Raw genomic sequence first — 21,933 nt, forward strand, 5'->3', positions numbered from 1 at the left:
GGAGCAACCTGACCTTCTCACATTGACCAGCAGTGACATTATTGTGCAGGAAGAGAAGCAGTCACATCATTTCTGTTTTGCACAACCTGCTTAAAGTTTGCAACTAAATGCTTGTCTTCAGTTGAGCTGACAAGAGAAAAGAGGGGGCTCAGTGAACCATGGCAGGGCTGCCATGAAATGACAGGAATCATTGGCATACATTTCAAATAGCTCTCTCAATCCTATTAAAGTATTGCAGTCCTGCTTTAAAATAGACAAGTATGAAACAACTTTGATAGATAGAGACTAAAATGGCTTATTGATTTTTTTTTTTAAGACTGAGGAAAATTACCCAAAATGTGTCATTCTTTAACATTTAAAAATATACTACATAAAAAATGAACAACTGCAATAAATAAAAGTTAAAAAAATAACTGCTTCGGTATGCAAAGAATGAGAAGCGTAGAAATGCGAACATATGAATGCACATTTTCATAAAAACGTAAAATTAATGTCAAAAATTATGTACGCTGAACTACAATTCAAAGGTAGCAACAAAATTGCACTTTAATTGCATCATTTTACATTAATGCAATTTTTTCCTTCTAAAAGATTATTGATACAAAGAATCTGAAAATCCATTTTCCATTGTTCTTTTGGGACTGGATGTGACATTCAGGCTGAAGGAATAGACTGAAGACTGAGAACTGGGTCTATTGTGCATAAAACTGTAGGATGTGTCAGGTTGAGCTTGCAACGCCAAAAAATCTGGGATACAACTCTGGTCGGGCTGAATTCCTAGCTTGAAGCCATGGTGATGTTTGAAGTCCCTCTTGATTCCTGGAGTAAAATAAAGTAATAACAAAAAAAAAAAAAAACCAAAATCAAAGAGAATCTACATTTACTGTTAAACAAGCAAGAAAAATAATTTCATTATGCCTTTCACAAAGCTAAGTATATGAAGAATTTGCAAGCATTTGCTTCTTGTTTAGAACACTTGTTTAAAATACATGCTACCTGAATATATATACTAATATTTAATAAGCAGGAACAAAAGACATTAGCTAAAGTATTGTACACTAGTAAGTGTTAGGAAACAACAGCCTACTTTATTTTTTTTTACTTACAGAAAACTTTTATCCCTTTTCACTGTCATTTCTGGGGTGTGTTTTTTTAATCAAGCAAACAAACTTATTCTACAGGCTCCCCGTCACTGTTAGTAGGAAAAATATGCCATGCTGAACGCGGAAGGTATTAATTTACTTTTAAATACATTTTACCATCAATTGAAATCACTTAATACTCTTCAAATGTTAGTCTGCTAGAAGATGGCCAGAGAATATACACTGAATGTACGTTGATGGGGAACATGATTCATATTTCAATGAGTCTCGACATTCAGTCAAAGTTATAAAGGTTAGACCAGTTAAAATTCAGTATTAAACAACTTCCAGCACCAAAACATTGTGCATCCTGCTCTGAAAGATTATGGAAAATATCAGTATTTCAGCATTAATAATTTTTAAATGCTAAATGAAGACACTCTGTATTCCCCTAAATATCCATAGTAATAAATAAACTTAAGAATACACAATACCATATTGCTCTTCTGCCCTTTACCAAGGTATTTTACCCAATGTACTATACAGCTGTGGAAATAACAATCAATTATTTCATCAGGTCATAAATACATGAAAACTTCACATGCAAAGCATAATTATGGAAAAGGCAAAATTTAAGATCCTGAAAGACTGTTATGGTGTATTTGAGGTTTTAAACACTCTCTCTTTGGCATATCAGGAAGAGTATACATGCATATATAAACACGGACACAGAGTGGCAGAAATGCATATATACAGAGGCATAGATTCCAATATACATACTCATAGATATCCAGAGAGAGGCAGAAGGGCATGCATATATTCATATTTCAACAAATCCAGACTCAATCTTACGTATAAAGACACATTCATGAAAGATTCCCCTTTCCTCTGTTACTATTGCTGGAGAAAAAAATCAATAGTTGCCTCTAACACCTACTTCAACAGTTTCCTTTGATAGGACTCTTCTGATTTCCTGATACACCACAAGCCATATAGCAGCTACTGTAAACAGCTAGGTTATGTTACACTTTCGTTAAGAACCCATACAGTAGCAAATTGAGATGACTACTTCACGAAGATAGTTAAAATGAGGCAGTGCCTTGATTTTTTCTAAACTCTGGTGGTGAGGAGGATGAGATAACCAGTAGAACTGGCAAGTAATATCTGTAACACCCTAGGTTTTCAGTCTTTCTGGGCTCAATGCTGTGCAGAATGGGAACCACTAAATAGCCAAAGCACAAACAAGATTTACTGCACTTGTATCAGTGCCTCTCAAATGAGATCTCAGAGAAGGCATCCACCTATTACACCGATTAACAGTCTGTTACTCGTATACTTTAATCAGCTGACCACATGGCCAAAATTCTGAGTCATTCATAAAATAACATTATAACAATATTGAAATATGCAAATAACTTGTGATGTTCTAAAAACACTTCTGTGTGTAAAAAAATGAAATCAGTAAGATATAAGCTATAAATGGGTTTCACTCTGGATAACAAATACTGAAGACAAATTTAAACATATTGGTTTGTACTGCTTTCAATAAATCAGCGTATCATAATGAGTAAAAATCACATGCTACGATTACACACTCATATTACTCTTCTTCCAGATGTAGTGAGGTTTTTTTTGAAGAATATGGCATCAAAATCCCAGTAAGGAGGTAAGAAATCAGATTTCCTTTGAGGGTTGCAAAAAAAACGTATGAAACTTAATGATTGGCAGCAAGTCAATAGACTATGTTACAGTAAAAGCTTCACTGTTGGGGGAAAAAAGCTCTGGTTTAGTTATCCAGATCCTGCGCTGTACTTACAAAGAACAGAATACTATTCATTGAATAGAAGGGAAACCGGATCTAATAGTAATGTGATTGATGTAAAGATAAATCTTGGCTGTTACTCACAAGAACTGTTTTGATCCAGTATCACTATATACACTCATGATGAATAAGAAAATAGGATTCTATAGGTTAGAATGAAAAATACTCAGAACTGTTATAACACTCGTTTGAACACATACCTCTACACAGGAATTTTAAAGGCAGTTATAACTTCCCCAACAGACCTCTTTCAACATTATTGTATTTAGACACCTTTCTAAAACATGTATTAAATTGACAAACTCAAATGACTATGCCAGAGCTGTGATGATAATCCATCACATAAATATGCATTTAGGTAATTTTTAAAAGAGGAATTATGTATCTTAAATAAGGTGTCTGTTCAGGTAAATCTTTAGCATAGCACTTTTATTTACCCGATAAGCTGTAAATGATTCCATCTAAACTGTTACACTTCATCAGGTAAATAGATATTTAGGACACAACACGTCTAGCAAAAATATGCTTTCAAAATATTTATGTAATACAGTAATTGGTCATGTCCTATGGTCATTTTTCAAAGTTTGATAGCCTAACTTTATAAAACATGTTTTCCCAAAGACCAAAATACGAAAGGTTAGTCTATATTATGGAATAATCACTTTCTAAACTATAGTTAACTCAAGCAATTTTTTAGTATTAGACATGGAAAAAGATTTCTAAGACAATTCTTCTCTACAGTTTTTCTTCTGTGACTAGCCTATGATCACATTTAGGATCTAGTTTACAGGTTGCCTCATGATACATGAACTGTTTTACCGAAGTTAAAACTGATTTATAGTGGGTGGCTTTATTATGTATGATATTGTGAGGAAATATTATAATACCATCATGTATTATTAGCCTTATATAGGTTTTTATTGCAATCCCAGCCTACTCAAAAGCATCACGTTGTGATCAAAGACACCCCATTTTGCTTTTATATATCAATACTTGTGGAATACTTGCCTAACTTGCACAGTTAGACACTTGGAATTAGAAGACTATGTACATGTTATGACAACGGTGCAAACAGATAACTACATGAAGAAATTCACTGTTATATGTATATTGTTTATCTTCAGTTGTAGGAGTAAAATCTATAACCAGAGCAGAAGCCACAAATCACCCTTCAAAGTCTACACAAGGATAACTTTACTGCACCACAATTTTCACTATAATACCACACTACAACTTTTCAATTGCCCTCTACTATTTGTATGCTGCAACAATAACCCCATCCAATTTTGGGATTTTCCACCCACTTTAATCACTTTAAACTACTTTCAAATATTTCATTTCAAAACACAGCAGCCCAAACTTCCCTTCCACTTTCTTTTGACACATAACATTCTTTATTATAAAAAAGTCAGAATAATAAGAAGTGGTAAGGTTTTTGTGAGTTAAGGTTTCTGGGTTGTAAATAACAAGCTTGCACGTATGGCTTCCACTGAGGTAAGAAAGTAATGAGACAGCTTAGAGTCAGAACAGAAAATGACTGAGTAAGGAATCAAATAAAAGGGCAGACAGGGTAATACTGAAGTTGCAACATAATACGAAGACTTAGTTATGGGGGATCCCTGTGTGATGACGCAGATGCAGTAATAAGTTCATTGTTATGTCTCAAGTTGAATTAAAGGCAACTGTTGAATTACAAAGCCAAAGCGTGATCTGAAAATCACCAGATTACAGGATACTTAGGTTTTGCTGTTGTGACAGCAAAACAAAAGTGCAGAGGGAGGAGCAACCTGTAGTTTCTTCTGAATTCTAGCACCCCCTAAAATTTCTGGAAGGCTGTAGCACAGATCCTCAAGAGTAGGAAGAAATGTAAAGTAAGCACGGACGCAGAGAGCGATGAGGGGAATGTGAGAAACAGTCAATATATTTCTCCACGTTTGATTTCTGATACCGATTCCTCTCACCCCAAATCTAGAACATACATATACACAGTAATACCAGTAGACAGCAAATCAAAGGGCCAATAATGCTCTTTTCAGTCTCTCCCACCTATGCTTTCATTGCAGCTTGCACCGTTTCACTGTAGCAATAGCAATTCCAGTAAGTGTTAAAGAAACAACCACTGTCTTCAATAACCATTTTGAAGCATTTATGTGGAACACCTATTTCCCTATAAAGAAAGATGCACATTTTCAGATCATTCACTACCAACTCCTCAGACTGCTGTTTCCAAAACTGAGTTGACTTTTGCCAGACAATAGCAAAAGTTCCTGTATGCTGTTCATTCTTTTGCTGTTAAAAGTATCTCCAAGAGCCATTCCTCATTCTCAGTGAAATAAATAAAACACCAGACTGATGAAAATGGTAGAAACTGGTGCTTAAAATGGGAAGTATTACTAGCGGGCATTAGTGCAGTACAGTACTAGTTAACAAACTCCTTCAAAGCAGGAATGTATGCTGGCCAAAACTGGAAAGTTTGCTTCCCATGTCAATGATTTTGCAATTCTGTATGCTGAGGCAGTACGACCAAATTGGTGCTCTGACACAAAGTAGGAAAATAGTAACATTCAGTATAAATTTTAATTGTCAGCACTCCTGCCTGGATTCTGCAAACAATTTGCTATCAGAGAATAATTCAATGGGCTGCCAGCTCGTTGCACATTAAGTCAGAAAGGTAGACACACAACACACTTTGGGTGCTGCTAGCCAACAATACTAATGGCTTTTTTCATTATCAAAGAATTCCCTCTTCCACTTTCAGGAGTTTTTAAACAAACACATGAGTCTGAAATATCTAGAAATAACTTTTTTTTTTCTGCTTTTCTAAAGCTTTAGCATTTAGTGCATTCAGTGAAATCAAACTCCAGAGGCTCAATTAAAAGCAATTAAGAAAAAGACTTCATGATATTGTATTTGCTTTTCTAAAAGAAAATCCTGTTTTATTCAAACATACTTAAACCTGGTACGTTTGAAGAACGCATGGGCTTGGATGGATTATCACATCAGATGAACATCTTATCTTCAATGTTTTGTTGGCTTTGCATTGCTAATTTTGATGATTTCTAAATATTTTGGCCAAAATCCACTATACAGCCTACATAGTAAGTTTCTCTTCCAGATGATTCATTGGAATACACACGGCAGTCTCCCATTTTCAGGTCAAATTCTCTGCACTACCCTAATTAGACCAAAACATTAGACAAACTATGTAGTGCACTATTTTCACAGCGAAATGCTCAGTCTGTATTGATTTCAATCCAAGGTTCCAATTCTTTAGTACTTTTTGCCCATGCTGTCTACTATTCTTTCCACTTTCTCAAGAATGGAAGCAACTTTTATTTATTTATTTTTAATCTGAGTAGCTAACCCAAATGGCTATTGGTGTATCTTGTGCTGCAAGTTGCAAACAACATTGAAAGGTACACGGTACTCTTACTAAACTGTTGTGACACCTCTCCGTGTTTTGCATCACCATATAAGATTGTCACTATCTGTAACTGATGCTCCTCTTGCTTCCAAGAAAGCCTTTCCTGCTCTGTGTGTTTTCCTGCAGCTTTTCATGGCCTCAGATCAGTATTTCTCTCTCTCACGGCTCTCTCTCATGTCTTTGCTTCTTTCTAGCAAGAAGAGGAGAAAGTGACTACAACTAGAGACTAAGACACTCACGACACCATGCTGAGACACCAGCAGCTCATGAAGTAGTCCTCCCCACTTAGCCTTTTCTGCTGCTTGTGCTAGTGGGAAAACAGTCCCTATGCAACTAGTTAAAGTGTCAAACTTCATATTCTCTTGAGAAATGTATTCAGTCATCAGCCGAATTCCTAGACAGTGTGACTGTCTGACGTAAGCCTTCAAAGTTTCATCTGAGTTGCATGTATACTGCCGCTCTAGCAGAAAAAGGAAAAAAGTGTATTTACATTCATTTTGCCAAACATTAGCATCTTCTGTCCAATCATTTGAATGCAGAAGTGTTAGGAGAAAACAGCTTAGAGAACAAGGGTTGACACATACAGTGTGAAATCTTAAGGTGCTTGAATGCAATGAGGGAGAAAGTGAGACAGAACCACATTTCATCTCCCTAACTGTGCTATAGTCCACATGAACTTTGTGACAGGTCTCTGTCTCTCAGCCACACTTCACTAGCTTCTGCTGACATTCAGCTGTCAGACAGCAACCCTTTACCATGCCCCTAACATGCTCTACAGCTTCACCCAATTAACTCGCTTTCACTTGACATTGCAGCAAAAAGCTTCATAATAGGTGGTCAAGGTGCATGGTGTCTGCTTGCCCTCTAACTGCTCACGCACAGCAAAATGCTTAGCTACCTTCCTTTTTGTCTGTTTGCTCGGAACTGGAGCAACTACAATTTAGGCATTCTGCTGTTAAGCAGGACAAGGACAGGAGACCTTTGCCAGTGGTGCATTAATCTACCTTTTACCAAAGACTAATTTTAATGCAGAATCGTAGAGCTAATCATCATAAACATTTTGGAAAAAAAAAAAAAAAAAGAAATTACACTGATTCAGTAAAATACTTCAATCACTTTATAATTAATAAAGATATACTGTATCAGCAATACGGATACAAGGGGGAAAGAGGGAAAAAGTAATTATTTCTAATAGTAACATTTAACAACATAAAGGAGAAAGGTCTAGGAACAATGAGCGTGTCTTTATGATTCAGTTTTCTTGCATTAAAAAATCTTTAGGCATTCAGAAGATTAATTTTTTCTATGCATTTCTGCCAAATATGCAATATTTTTGAGGAATAATATTCAGAAATCAGATTTATCTATGTAGCTAACAAAACAAAGCAACTATTAAAAAAATGGGATCAACATTTTAGGATTCCCCTGACAGCTTAAACAAAAACGAGAACCAACACGGTACTCACTGTTACTTTACAGACAGATGCCTTGAGAATACTCCAGTTTGCTCACTACTTCTCTCAAGTATATTTGTATAAATATGTGGAGTAGGTCAGAAAAGGCCCTTAAAAAATCGAATACACAATAACTACTGATGATGTTCAAGTGCTCTTTGCTGAAGAGGCATGTTGTTAACCAAGGGTGGAAAAGTCTGGATGAGCACTGGATGAGCACTGGTGGACAGGGGAATTAGGAGTCGCTGTAGTGAATGCCTTCTGGTGGCCTTAGGGGTTTTGACTACCAGAACTCCAGGAAGGCAAGACACAAAAGACTATTCACGAAGCCCTTTCAGATTCTGGTGTTTGCTAAACTACAGCAAGTTCAGATAGGCTATGTAACCTATTTGCTTCCCCAGCATATCTACAGGGACAAGTCCCCGTGAAGTTTTCTCTAAAAACCACTGAAAGGGCATTTTTTCACACAAGAAATCTGATTTTCATAAAGAGAAGCAGACATCCAGTTTGTAGAAAGTGGAAGCTCAAAAGAAACCATAAGCATGAAGGAAGGAAAACAAAAAGGAAATGTATCAATTGAGGTGTAAAGCAGATACCTCTCAACAGGAATTTGTGGCAAGGACATAGAATCAACTTATCTTTATGAAAGGTGGTGAAAAGAACCAAGTCATAAGGACTTGGAGCTTCCATACCTCTGGCAGAGGTTGGTGATGCAAAAATGGGTAGTTTTGCAGCAATGGAAAAGAATGCAGCGAACATCTCACTCAGATTTGAAGTAGGAAAACTCAGACTTAAAACGAGTGCCAGGCAGACACAAGGTCTCTTAGTCAAGAATATTATTGCAGATTTCTCCAAAAACCTTAAAGTGAGCAAAAAGTTACTTTGGTCCACTTGGTTGTGAGAATATAATCCGGTTATGTCCATAATCCTGAAGTTAGAAGGGAAAAGCTGATCCCATTAATTGACAGCCTTTAATATCCCTTATCAAATAGCTGACTAATGTTAGCTTTTAGGAGACAGAATTAGGATCACAAACTGGAAACAGATATGGTTTATGCAACCTATCTGCACCTATTTGAAAAACAGACTGATTGTAATGTGTTATCCAAAATACAGACAAACACTTCCATGCTCAGTGAGAACATCTGCATTTGCATTAGGCTATAGGCTAATCTACATCTCAGTTCATCTAAATAACAGTACTAAATTGATTAGCCTCTTAAAAAGAACCTCTAATGATGAACTACTGAACTACTACTACTGTAAACTTCATTTTCTCAAAAGTAAGTTTACTTTTAAAATCATCAATGATTTTAAAAAGAGGGCAAACAGTTCCACCCTTTTGCACTGGACAACGCAGTGTACATTTTCCGGATTGTCCACTGCATATGTGTAGCCTGCTACCTCCCAGCCAAAATCATAGAATGGTTTCGGTTGGAAAGGACTTCAAAGATCATCTAGTTCCTACCCCCCTGCCATGGGCAGGGACACCTCCCACTAGACCAGGTTGCTCAAAGCCCCATCCAACCTGGTCTTGAACACTGCCAGGGATGGGGCACCCACAACTTCTCTGGGCAACCTGTTCCAGTGCCTCACCACCCTCACACTAAAGAATTTCTTCCTAATATCTAACCTAATATCTAAATATAACCTCTTTCAGTTTAAAACTGTTACCCCTCGTCGTGTCATTACACTCCCTGATAAAGAGTCCCTCCCCTTCTTTTCTGTGGGCCCCCTTTAGGTACTGGAAGGCCACTATAAGGTCTCCCCAGATTCTTCTCCAGGCTGAACAACCCCAATTCTCTCAGCCTGTCTTTATAGGAGAGGTGCTCCAGCCCTCGGATCATCTTCGTGGCCCTCCTCTGGACCCCCTCCAACAGGTCCATATCCTTCTTATGTCGGAGGCTCCAGAGCTGGATGCAGTACTCCAGGAGGAGTCTCCTGAGAGCGGACTAGAGGGGCAGAATCACCTCCCTCAATCTGCTGGCTATGATTTTTTTGATGTAGCCTAGGACGCAGTTGGCCTTCTGGGCTGTGAGCACACATTGCTGGCTCATGTTAAGCTTCTCATCAACCAACACCCCCAAGTCCTTCTCCTCAGGGCTACTCTCAATCCATTCTCTGCCCAGCCTGCATCTGTGCTTGGGATTGCCCTGACACACGCACAGGACCTTGCACTTGGCCTTGTTGAACTTCATAATGTTCGCATGGGCCCACCTCTCAAGCCTGTCCAGGTCCCTCTGGATGGCATCCCTTCCCTCCAGCATGTTAACCACACCACACAGCTTGGTGTCATTGGCAAACTTGCTGAAGGTGCACTCAATCCTACTGTCCATGTTGCTGACTGTTCCCAGTACCGACCCCTGAGGAACACCACTTGTCACAGGTCACCACTTGGACATCCAGCCACTGATTGCAACCCTTTGAGTGCAGCCATCCATGCAGTTCCTCATCCACCGGGCGGTCCATCGGTCAAATCTATGTCTCTCCAATTTAGAGACAAGAATATCGTGTGGGATGGTGTCAAATGCTTTGCAAAAGTCCAGGTAGATGATGTCAGTTGCTCTTCCCTTATGCACCAATGCTATAACCCTGCCACAGAAGGACACTGAATTTGGTAGACACGATTTGCCTTTCATGAAGCCACGTTGACTGTCACTGATTACCTCCTTACTTTCCACATGCCTTAGCAGAGTTTCCAGGAGGATCTGATCCATGATCCTGCTGGCCACAGAGGCGAGACTGACTGGCCTATAGTTCTCTTTTTGAAAATGGGGGTTATGTTTCCCCTTTTCCAGTCAGTGGGAACTTCACTGGACTGCCATGACTTCTCAAATATGATGGATAGTGGCTTTGCAACTTCCTCCACCAGTTCCCTTGGGACCCGTGGATACATCTCATCAGCTCCCATGGATCTGTGCACATTGATAAGGGTTCCACCGCCCTCCCCCATAAACTAGCTTAGAGAAAGATTCACTGGGAGGAGGTACATTTGGATCCCTGTAGGTTTGGCATAGTTTTCAAACTTTTGTTTGCTTATCCAAACCAAGCACGTTAATGCTTGTTGATCCCCAGTAAAACTTAGTTGAAGGAATTTCAGGAGGGAATTACTCCTTCTCCCACAAATTGCATGCAATATCTGAAGCAGTATATATTCAATGGAGTTCTAAAGGGTAGTTTTATAACAGTCAGGGAAAACAGTTGGCTTTCTGACAGTATTGCTTATAAAATATCAGTTGATATCTGAATAGCCTAAAAAAATATTTTAGGCTCAATTTCAGTTGCTGGCTAACATGTAGGTCTTTTGTAAATGCAAGATCCAAATTACACTAACTGGGCAAGGAATCAAGCTTATCAGTTATAAACAACTTGAGTGTGGGTGACTTAGGTTTACTGTCTCTATTGGTTTTGGCTGAATTTATATATACAGTTATACTTCAGACTGAAATTAAATAAAAAAATCTAATAATTACTTTGACAGAACTTTTTATACTTATTAGATTCCTGAGCACAATCAGCCTCTAAGAACTGCTGTTAGCTCAGGTACTAGATCATCACTTTCTGTGAGGCTGAACATGCAGTTCGAGTGAGTCCACTAGGCAAATGAAACTAATATTTCCTGCATACCAATCATATTTTATGTGAATCAACATTAAAAAAATGCTAATGGAATTTTATCCTTTCGTATATGTATGCCAAATGCATGTTCTGAAAGCACAGAAGAGTTAAAACAAAACAAAACAAAAAAATAGAAACCACCACCACATACAACACTACAAACTTTTCATCAGGCATGTAAAATTTTTATCGTAAGAGTCATGAAGAACTTATAAGGATAATTGGAGAGAGGTTTCTTCAGCTTTTCAGTTTCTAAAACAAACTGAAACTGGAACACAATTTAAAAAAAATCATCTTGCACAGGGATGTTTCAGTAATGTGGTGTTCCTTGTACACTCCAGAATGATATCCTAAATTCCTTTATTCAGAGCTCCCAATTAGATTATGCTCTTCTAAAAAATCTTATTTAAAGTATGGTTAACTTCAGTAAGTTATTAAATTAAACCAGAAATTCCTAAAGCAATAGGTTGCTTTGACATGCACAAATCAAAACGAAACTGGATGATTTTAAGTGTTAGGAAGCTTTGGAAAGCCCCAGTTAGATTACAATACATGCTCAGGCTCCCAAAACAGCGCAATGCATTTACTGTGAAAGAAAACTTGATGTCACATAGAGTCTGAAAGACTAACAGGTCCCTGACCATTAGTGTATAACCACCATATGAGCTGATCCTTTTGTGATCAAATGAGACCCTTGGTACTCAACAAAAGCTGAAAAATTAGTGAATCGTTTCATTATTTTGACTCTGGCCTCCAAGGGCTTTCTTTGTGAAATCACTGACAACAAATAGATAGGACAAAAGATTTTCAAAATATTGGTTAAAATACAAATTTAAGAGAGGCAAGTATTGCAATGTCAGCTTTATGGCGACATTTACTGAGTGGACTATGGGTTTATGGGTCAATTTCAGTTGAGGACCAGATCCAAAAGTGTGGTGTCTTAAAGCAATGCAGCTTTAAAGGTTCCATGGGCCCCTCTCTAAAAACCTGTAGGAATTAAAGCAGTTACACCATTTGAAAAGTATGAAATGGAATCATTGCATCATCATAATGGCACTTTGCTTTCCTAATATCATCATATATAGCAGTGAAACTCTGCTGGTGAATAACCACACCATTCTTGCCTATATTTTTATTACTGGGCATTTTAAAGGTGCCCTACCTTCCATTAAATTAAAAAAAAAGTCAGTTGATTGCTTAACAAAGAGACAGTCCTTCCTTTCCAAAAGGTAGCATTTCTGAAACAATTCAACAAAAAAACCCAATTCTTGTAACATGGGAAAGGAAAGATATAGCTTAAGAAGCACATTCATTTCTAAATCTCTTTCTTTAACTGAACCATTATGCAAACTGAAGAAAACAAAAGTTAGCTGAAAAATCAAGATTATTGTCATGATAACATCCTTTTAGATGACAATGAAGCTCTTTACCCTACTGTATACTCATTTCACATTTTTAAAATTTGTTCAAGTACTGGTTTATTCAACAGGCCAAACTGCTTCAGGGAGCCCAGTCTCTGGAGGAAACAGGTCCTTACCATGATCAACTAGAAAAACTGTGACTTCACTACATAATGTGGGTTTCACAGAGTTCCACAAAAAGTTATTATACATAATTTAAAAACAACAAACAAACAAACAAACAAACAAATAAATACTGGGTAAATATTAAGCAATGTGACTTAAATATGTAAACCCCAATAAAAACAAACATTAAGATGTAACTTGCTGACTGTATTCCCCTAAATCACGTCAACATTACAGGAATAAAATTACAAGTTAAGAACAGTGTTATGCTTCAAGCCCTAACTCTGAATTTCCTGTCTTTTTATCTCAGCAAGTCATACTCTCTAACGTATTTTAAAGGTGTTTTTTTTAATTTCTCACATTAACTTCTATGCTTAAAGTACAAAATGCAAGCAATCAGGCAATGGAAGTAGACAAACATATGCATTTCTACAAAAACACATTATTCTACTGCAAAAATGTCACAGAAAGGAACGCAAAGGCTTGTTATTTTTTTTTTTCCCAGTTGAAAAGGATGCAAACACGCACAATTGTAGAAGGTAGGGGAAAAGAGCACGAGCAAACCAAGGGAAAAACAATCTGATTTTATAAATTCCAGAAAGGCACAAAGTAAAGGAGACTGCTATGGTTTACAGCTACCCTTCTTTATCGCTCTCATTATCTCCCTTTAGCCTGTGGAGGACCCACTTGTCCTCTGCTTGGACTAGTGAGGTGAGGTCTGCCAGCTGAGAAATCTGCTGTGGGACCAAGGGTGTAGAGGGTGTTGGTGATGCCCAGCCTTGTGCTCCCATGACCTTCCTTCCAGTCCGTGCACCAAAAGCAGAGACGAAGAGGAGATACAGCATCAGAGACAGCTGTCTCCTGTGGAGGAAAGTTTGCCTGCTAGCTGGCACTGAATTCTCTGGTGGTGGGGCATCGGCCTTCTCCCTGCCATCCAGAGGGAAACAAAAACCTCTAAACATGAGATTTTGTTTTACAAACATTGAAAGTACGTCTTTTGAGGGGAATAGTTACTTCCCCACTAATTTAAATGTAGTTTTACGCTTAAATAGATTCTTCAGGCCCAATCCAGCACAATTGTGTGTGTCAGCACAATTTTTTTTAATTTTTTTTTTTAATAGGTGCATGTAGCATTATTCTCACTACATATTATGTGGGGCATGCTGCACATATATGCATTTCTGAAGCTGTTTGAGAAAGAGGCAGACACTGGCCTAGGTCTTACTTGCTTACCGTTTTTCCCTGAGAACTATGCAAAATGAGCTAGTGGCAGAATGCAAACAAGAAACACCACAAAATACAACAAAAATCCTTCCACCTATCGTCCCACTCAATGGAATTTCAACTCACAGGTAGCATGTACACATCTTGCACCATTTATCAAAGCTAATGCCTGAAGATCAGCACTGAATTTTCTTCTTATATACTCTTCTTATATACTCAGCTTGAAACACAAAATTAAACAGGTGTCAGAACAAGAAAATAATTATTCATAACAGTATACCTCACAGGATCTAAATTTAAACTGTCAAGAAAATATCAGGAAGATGACAATCTGGATTGCATGGCTTCATTTGCCATTTAAGTATCTGAGCTAGACTCATTCAGGCACAGCTATACTTTAATCCCCTACAAAAATTTCTCAGCAAATTCAGTCTCAGAACAGACGTTCCCTTTATGTTTAACCCACAGTTTAGCAGGGAATAATAGAAGCTGCCCAGCTCTCTTTCTTGAAATAACTTCTTCAAAAGGGAGGAGGAAGCACCTTCTGGCCTGAGTAAAAGTCCTTGGGTCTGGAAAGAAGTGAATTTGTCTGCCTTTGTAGAGAATATTCCTTTTCTTCTATAAAGCAAATAAAATTGTGTCATTGGCTCTGTTCTTTTGTAAAAACTTTTTCCCAGGGTTAACTGTCTTGGTCTATAATATCCAGTTCTCAAAATAACAGCCTGTCCAGCAGTCCCAATACTTTTATTTCTACTGCAGCATTAGCAGTACATGTAATAATATACAAAAGTTTCTTTAGATTTGATGTGCTGAAAATGTCGCTTTGAGAGGTATGGGAAGAAGGCAAAAGAAAACAGGAAGCAAACATATATGGCTGGTGAATAAAACTCATTACATATTACCAATGAAACACATTTTGAAAGACCACTGCAAAAACATCTGTGAGAAACGCGCTCACTGTATTGAATTTTAGTCCGGGGCAAATTCGGTGGAGCAAAGAATATTTATTACAGCGCTGGGAGTTACACAGGGGATTTCTCCTCCTGTGGCTCATTTTTCCTTTACAAACGCTTGTTTTTATTTTGTATTCCTTATACTTATTCATGTTTCTTCTTGGAATGTAATTTGCATAATCAATGAGTTTTCAGAACACAACCCACCTTCAATTACATAATCAATGAGTTCTTGGAATGCAACCCACCCCGCAATTTACATAATCAATAAGTTTGTGGAATGCAACCCACCCCTGAGCACGCCCCCTCCCTTCTAGCGGTGCAGGCGCTATGCTTCCTCAGGGGTCTTCCTGGTAGTCGTTGGAGGGAGGCTTGAAGTCTTTATCACCATGTCCTTCTAGAGGCTTCTTCATTCTTTACACTCCTGTGGTTATCTTGGCTAACTACACCACCCTCTGTTCTGCAAATTTTCGGTACTTCTAACTGTTGCTTTCGTCTGATATCCTATTTAACACTATCCCTTTTCCAAAGGCATAGCAAGCGCACACCCATCTTAGCTGAAGCCATAGCGAGCACACATTCATTTTAGCTGAAGCAAAATTTTTGCCAAATTACTTATTACACATCTAATAAGGAAAATGGCATCACACAGCTCACAGTTGCCTTCCACAGCAACTGGGGCCTTTCTGAAACATTCGGTTTCAGGAAAACCCACGTACCATTTTGCAAAGAAAACAAAAGGCTAGTTCATTCCAGTATTTCTCCATCAAAAACCAAACAAAATGAAGCGCAGGCATTCACTTCCTTTTTCTCTGTTCATCAGCTGCCTACAGAGAATGAATGCACGATGATTTTTTTACAGGGCAAACTTGAACCTATACTTTAGACTTGTTTCCTTATCCAAATCATTAGTTTCTCTAAATCAATTTCCAATTAGTTACTCCAGGAGGTACAATTGTTGCACTGGACCGAGCATTTAGGATAAGAGATGAATACAGCTTCAGCTTCCAAGTGTCTCATTTCAGCCCTGGGAACTGAGGACCCTTGTTTGTGAGCTGGTAGTTCCAGTACCTCACTAGAAACACATTTCTAATGCCATAGAAATGCAAACCATGAAGGAAAAAAAAGGAAAGGAGATTAGCTTCCTGAAAACATGACCCTCCTTTTTTGCGACGCAGCCAATGACTTGAAAGATTTGTTTTGTGCTGAACATCGGAACAAACCTGCGGTCATTTAGGAACTTCATGGTTTCCATTAAACCGCACAGCATGGACATTTGGAATTTCATGGCAACTATGAAGTGAGAATGTAGATCTTGCTTTTCCAAAGCACCGGTCTCTGCCGAGAGCTAACACCCACACACATTCACTCACATTCCTTAGCCAATTCATGTCATTAAGGAGACTTCAAGAACAGACAAAACAAAGAAGAAAAAAAAAAAAAAAAACAAAACAAAAAACAACAAACCAACCCTACTTAAACCTCCTTCTTAAGCACTTGAAAGCAAAATACTACAAGTGGAAACATGATATTTAAATGCAGCAAAAGCATTGTGTCCATCTACAGTGTTTACAGGATAAACTCTGCAGCTACACTGAAGAGCTGAAGTATTGGGAACCACCTAATTACCCAAACATTTACCTCTCTGCAGGTGTAAATACATGGGCCTAATAAGCCTTCCCACTGTGAAAGCAGTTACTTAAATTATATTAAAATATTAAAAACTATTTAATGAGCTTTTTTCCCCTAAAGTAAATTGAGTGTGTGCCTTAACCTGCTTCAGGCAAAGGAAGTTTCAAACATATTGGTTTTGAAACTAGCCATTATTTCCCATGTTGCAAAAATGGCAATTTTATTTCCCAACAGCAAATGAAACTGTCAGGAAAATTTAGATGCAATAAAATTGGGTGGTTAAACCAACATGCTGGATTTGGAATAAAACTGAATTAAAGGAATTAAAATTAAGCATTATGTCAGTCAAACTTTATAAAAATTATTTGAAACGGCGGGGAGGGGGTGTTGGGGTTTGGGTTTTCTTTTGCAAAAGTTAGGTTTTGTACTTGGTGAAGTCCACTCATAACTACCCATTTTATGTCCATCAACAGTGTCACATTTGAAATTTGCGCAATGAAAAATATTTTGCATAAAATGTGTTGCTTCTGGCAACATTTCTGCCTAAATAAAAAGTTGTCAGGCAGTGTGTGACTTTAGTGGTACAGAGTTTTAAAATGGTGGCTTCAGTCCAAGGCTAGCTAATAACGGCTGACATGCACTGGAATCTTGAGGCCTAAATCAACATTGTTTTCACAGCTGTAATTAAGCCACCTAATCAGAAGCACATTTTGACGGGACAGTTTCTGGAAGCCAGACATTACAATTTCTTATGCCTGGAGCGCAGTGGCTCATGAGAGGTCCTCATTTAATTTCAGAGGGTTTTTTTTTTTTTTTTTAAAAAAAAGGCTGTAAAATGAAAAGACTATAAAAAAAGCAGTGTACGGCTGTTGAAATGAAGCAGGCCTATGTGTTCATGCCTTGACCAACCCTGCATCCCACCCTCCTTCGGCTCTCTGCCGAGTCCCCAGCTCTCAAGTGGCAGCTGCACACAGTGAGATTAAGGGCTTCTGCCAAAGTCAACAGATGAGCTGGTCTGAACTGGCTCTCTGTGTGTTCTGATTGTAAATTGTGCTGGTGATGATTAGAGAACTCTAACACAGGATGTCGACTCTTAAAACTGTCCAGAGAAAATAATTTTTATTTTTTTTTTAAGTTCAGGAAATTTTTTTAAACTTCTTTTGTGGCTTGGTACATAGTGTTGTGTCTATAACTTTCAGATGATTCAAACATGAATTCACACAAATTAAGTAACTATATTATTAAAGAAATCCACTGTTACTTGCTCACAGCGAGATCCTTCATTTGGGGATGTTTATGTAGCAGTGTTGCTGCTGAATGCAATTCTCTGGCTAGTACACTCCAGCAGTCTTGTGCTTCTACCACCTGCCAGTGGAAGATACCCCTAAAATTCAGATTATCAACTATTTTTCTTGTTTTACTGTCACTTTGGGATGTCGCCATACCTGAAAAGGCTACACTGCCTTGCTCTTTTTCTGGAGTACAGCTACATTACTAACTTTAACATAAACTTTCAACCCCAGAGGCCATTGTAAAACTATCAATATGAAGGCACCAGTCACTGGGGTCTGATTACATTTAGTTCTGCATTTTAATTACATATGGATTCTATTAACTGAACCTTTTGCCTTATAGGCAACATTTTAATCAAATTACTATAATTTTCAAATACGTTACAATAGTCTGACAAGTTAAAAGTTCACATACCTAGAATATTGAGTATCAGAAAATTTTTGCATAGAAAAGAAGTATTCTTTACAAAATAGCAAGTGTGTTGTCGGATTACTGTAACTGTTTTTGAACACCTTCCTCTAAGTTACATAACGTGATTTATAATATTGGTTTCATATTATTATTTTTTATTGGTACTATATAATAAGCAAATAGTTTAAACTACATGATTTATACTGTTTGGTTACAATGATTACTTGTGTAAGCAATACCACATGACAAAGTGAGCATTTGCACTAGTATACCTGCATTCCTTGGCTATGCAGTAAAGTTGGCAAAAGATGCCCGATTGCTTAAAATCAGGTAAGAAACGCAGTATTTCAGTAAAAAAATAGGTTCTGGAAGATATTACTGCTTTGCGGATTCAGCCTGATAGAGACTTCAAGCTTAGTAAATATTACAAATACAATTTTCTGGTTTTGCCTATGGTGATATTTCCACATTCCATGTCTATTATCACCTCAGTAGTTGGGAAAGTCTCCTTGTGGGTCTGTCAGATTTTTCTTTACTTACTATCACTTTAAGAATATTCATATGTTTCACAGTAAATAAACCACGCACTGGTAATTAACAGTACTAAGCAAAAGTTCCATCCCAAACTATTTCCAAGAAAACACTGCATGACAGCGGGTAACAATAAAAACAAGTCTGATTATGTTTTGCAAGGCAAATTAAGAACTAGCATCTCCAAATCTTTCACAAAACCAGTTCAATTCCAAATCTTTCGAAAAATCTTTTAATTTCAGTTGTGCATCAGGCTAACATGAAGTAGTGGAAAAGCCAAGCAGAGTTTTCATCCAGGACCTATCTGCTTCTTGCAACATCTGGGAAGAATTCCCCCAGCTACATCAGTCATTCCATGTCCTAACACAAGAGATATGGCTCTGGCCCATGAAAGACACTCTGACATTTAACACGACACCGATGGAGTGAGTGCCTTTCTCCTATGCAGCAAGTGAAAAGGCAAACAGTTTTTTTTTCTTTCTCTCCAGTTCCGTCCTCATAATTCTAAATGTGAGGCACTGCATCCCTGTTAAATGCAGGTCTTCGCCTTGAAACAGAGATTGAACCGGTGACAAGGAAACAAAGAGCATGGGGAAAGGACAAGTAAAACCACTGCCCTGACCAGCCTGGCTAAGTAGGAAGAAACTCAGTGGTGTTGTTAACTGATAAGTTTGAGTTTCAAATATTTCTTTTCTCTCTCCCTGCCTTGAGTGTGGTTCAAGTAGATCATAAGATCTGAGAGCTGACTGCTCTGAGTAGTAAGAAAAGTGTACAATTTGCTTAATGCAGTTCAACAGAAAAATATGAGAGCATATGTCAATTATTAGCATCTCAACAATGAATATGGTTTCTTCATGCATAAGAACACTCTACTTGCTTCTGTCACCTTATCAAAACCTACAATTCCTGTACTTTCAGAACTTAAAGTGATATCACTAGGCATTTCCAGACAAAGGACAGACACAGCCACAACTTCGGGGAAAAAAAAATAAGGATGATGCAAAGCCACATAAAGCAATGAGTGATTTCATTTTCAACCCCAGTTAGGAGAAGCATCCAAAGACAACAGTTGTTTTTGTGGTTAGCGAGAGAACTCTGCTCTTCTTACCGACATTTACTTCACCCCTCTCAGCCATCTGAAACTCACCTTCTCCGCCCTTCAGTTAAAGTTATCCTTTTAGCTCCCTAAATTTCCATTTCTCCATTACACAAAAATCTTTTCTCTCTTCATTGTCTTTATAAATCACTGTATTTCCCCCTTCAGTTCCTACTGTCCTTTGATTCTGAAGTGAAAGCAGAAAAAGGAAGGAGTACCACCAGATCAGCTGCACGTTCAGGATCAAAGAAACACCTTATCACTTGTAATATAACAGTGGCTTCTTTAGTTTGCCAAAACTGATACCAGAATATTTTAAATTCTTAAAATTCTGTCAGCAGTACTGACATCAGGCACAAAATCTCAGGGCTGAAAGCTACGAAAACACTTTCTGGAGAAATTTCATAATGAATTGAATTCTGTCAGTTCCTTATGTGTGTCAGGACACACTGGAAAATACAGTGTCACGGCATCCACTCCCCACAACACTGTGCTTGTAGCAACAAACTCTTTGCCAGTACAGACCCCATGGATTCACGTGCTTTCCATGTGACTAATATGATGCCACATGTTCCCCCACAGCACCCACAAAGTAATTGCGTATGACTATACTACTGCCCAGTACAGCACTTAAAAGGTCTCAGTTCAAAGCCTACTTATTACTGCGACTCAGAATGAAAGTGCAAATATACTAATAAACTAACGTATCTGAAGAAGTAAAATGGATCAAAGCAGCAGAAATTGGTACTGTTAAAGTAACTGGCAAGTGTTCATTTAATAGGAAACCGTGAAGCACAGTCCAGTTTTTGATGTTTATATTCCTAGATGTTGCTGAACAAGAAATAGACAGGAAAAAAGAAATACAAGAATGTTTTAGCTGATATCTTCTCTGCTTAGATACTGATTATGTGTGCAGTTAGTTACTACCAGAGAAGTACTTCCCCTAAACCTACCTTCTAAGTACATTATGCTTACCTAAGGAAAATCATAAGAAGGCATAAAGAAGGAGACATATGAAAGGAAACAATACAGTTTCTTAAATTTCACAGAGAAAATGGCAGCGCCAGTCCAGTACTCACTTCAGTGCTCAGTGAAATAATACTCCATCTTATTTCATGCTAGACGTTGACTGCTGGCTTCTCTGTTCTTCCTCTGTCAACCTACATCCTTATAGTTAAGACTACATATGGCCATATCAATGACATCTTCTTAGCTGAACTCTTATTGTTATTAGCTCTACCAATTACAGACATAATCCTTAATGCGGGGATGCAGCCACTTATGAAGGACAGAGAGTCGTGGATGTCATCTACCTTGACTTTAGCAAGGCTTTTGACACTGTCTCCCATGACATCCTCATTAGGAAGCTGAGGAAGTATGGGCTAGATGAGGTGACAGCGAGGTGGGTTGAGAGTTGGCTGCGGGACAGAACTCAGAGGGTTGTGATCAGCGGCACAGAGTCTAGTTGGAGGCCTGTAACCAGTGGTGTCCCCCAGGGGTCAATACTCGGTCCAATTTTGTTTAATATATTCATTAATGACCTGGATGAGGGGACAGAGTGTATCCTCAGCAAGTTTGCTGATGATACCAAACTGGGTGGGGTGGCTGACACCCCAGAGGGCCGTGCTGCCATCCAGCGTGACCTGGACAGGCTGGAGAGCTGGGCAGAGAAGAACCTAATGAGGTTCAACAAAAGCAAGTGCAAGGTCCTGCACCTGGGGAGGAAGAATGCTGGGCACCAGTACAGGTTAGGGGCGGACCTGCTAGGAAGTAGCTCAGAGGAGAAGGATCTGGAGGTTGTGGTAGACAGTAAATTATCCATGGCCCAGCAATGTGCCCTTGTTGCCAAAAAGGCCAATGGAATCCT

The 21,933-nt window shown here is 38.3% G+C and overlaps 1 protein-coding gene across 1 annotated transcript in view; it reads right to left on the bottom strand.

The window, feature by feature from the left end:
* Nucleotides 1–521: 521 nt before the first annotated feature.
* Nucleotides 522–21,933, bottom strand: part of CCDC171 (coiled-coil domain containing 171) — a gene marked incomplete at its 5' end in the record, with an annotated part of 155,787 nt that continues 134,375 nt past the window's right edge. The window contains 2 exon segments of the mRNA XM_082497984.1: nt 522–780; nt 783–819. Coding sequence (XP_082354110.1) covers nt 593–780; nt 783–819 — 225 coding nt within the window. The 3' untranslated portion in view covers nt 522–592.

This window comes from Vanellus vanellus, assembly GCF_965231255.1.
Source record: "Vanellus vanellus genome assembly, chromosome: Z".
NCBI classification, from domain to species: Eukaryota; Metazoa; Chordata; class Aves; order Charadriiformes; family Charadriidae; genus Vanellus; species Vanellus vanellus.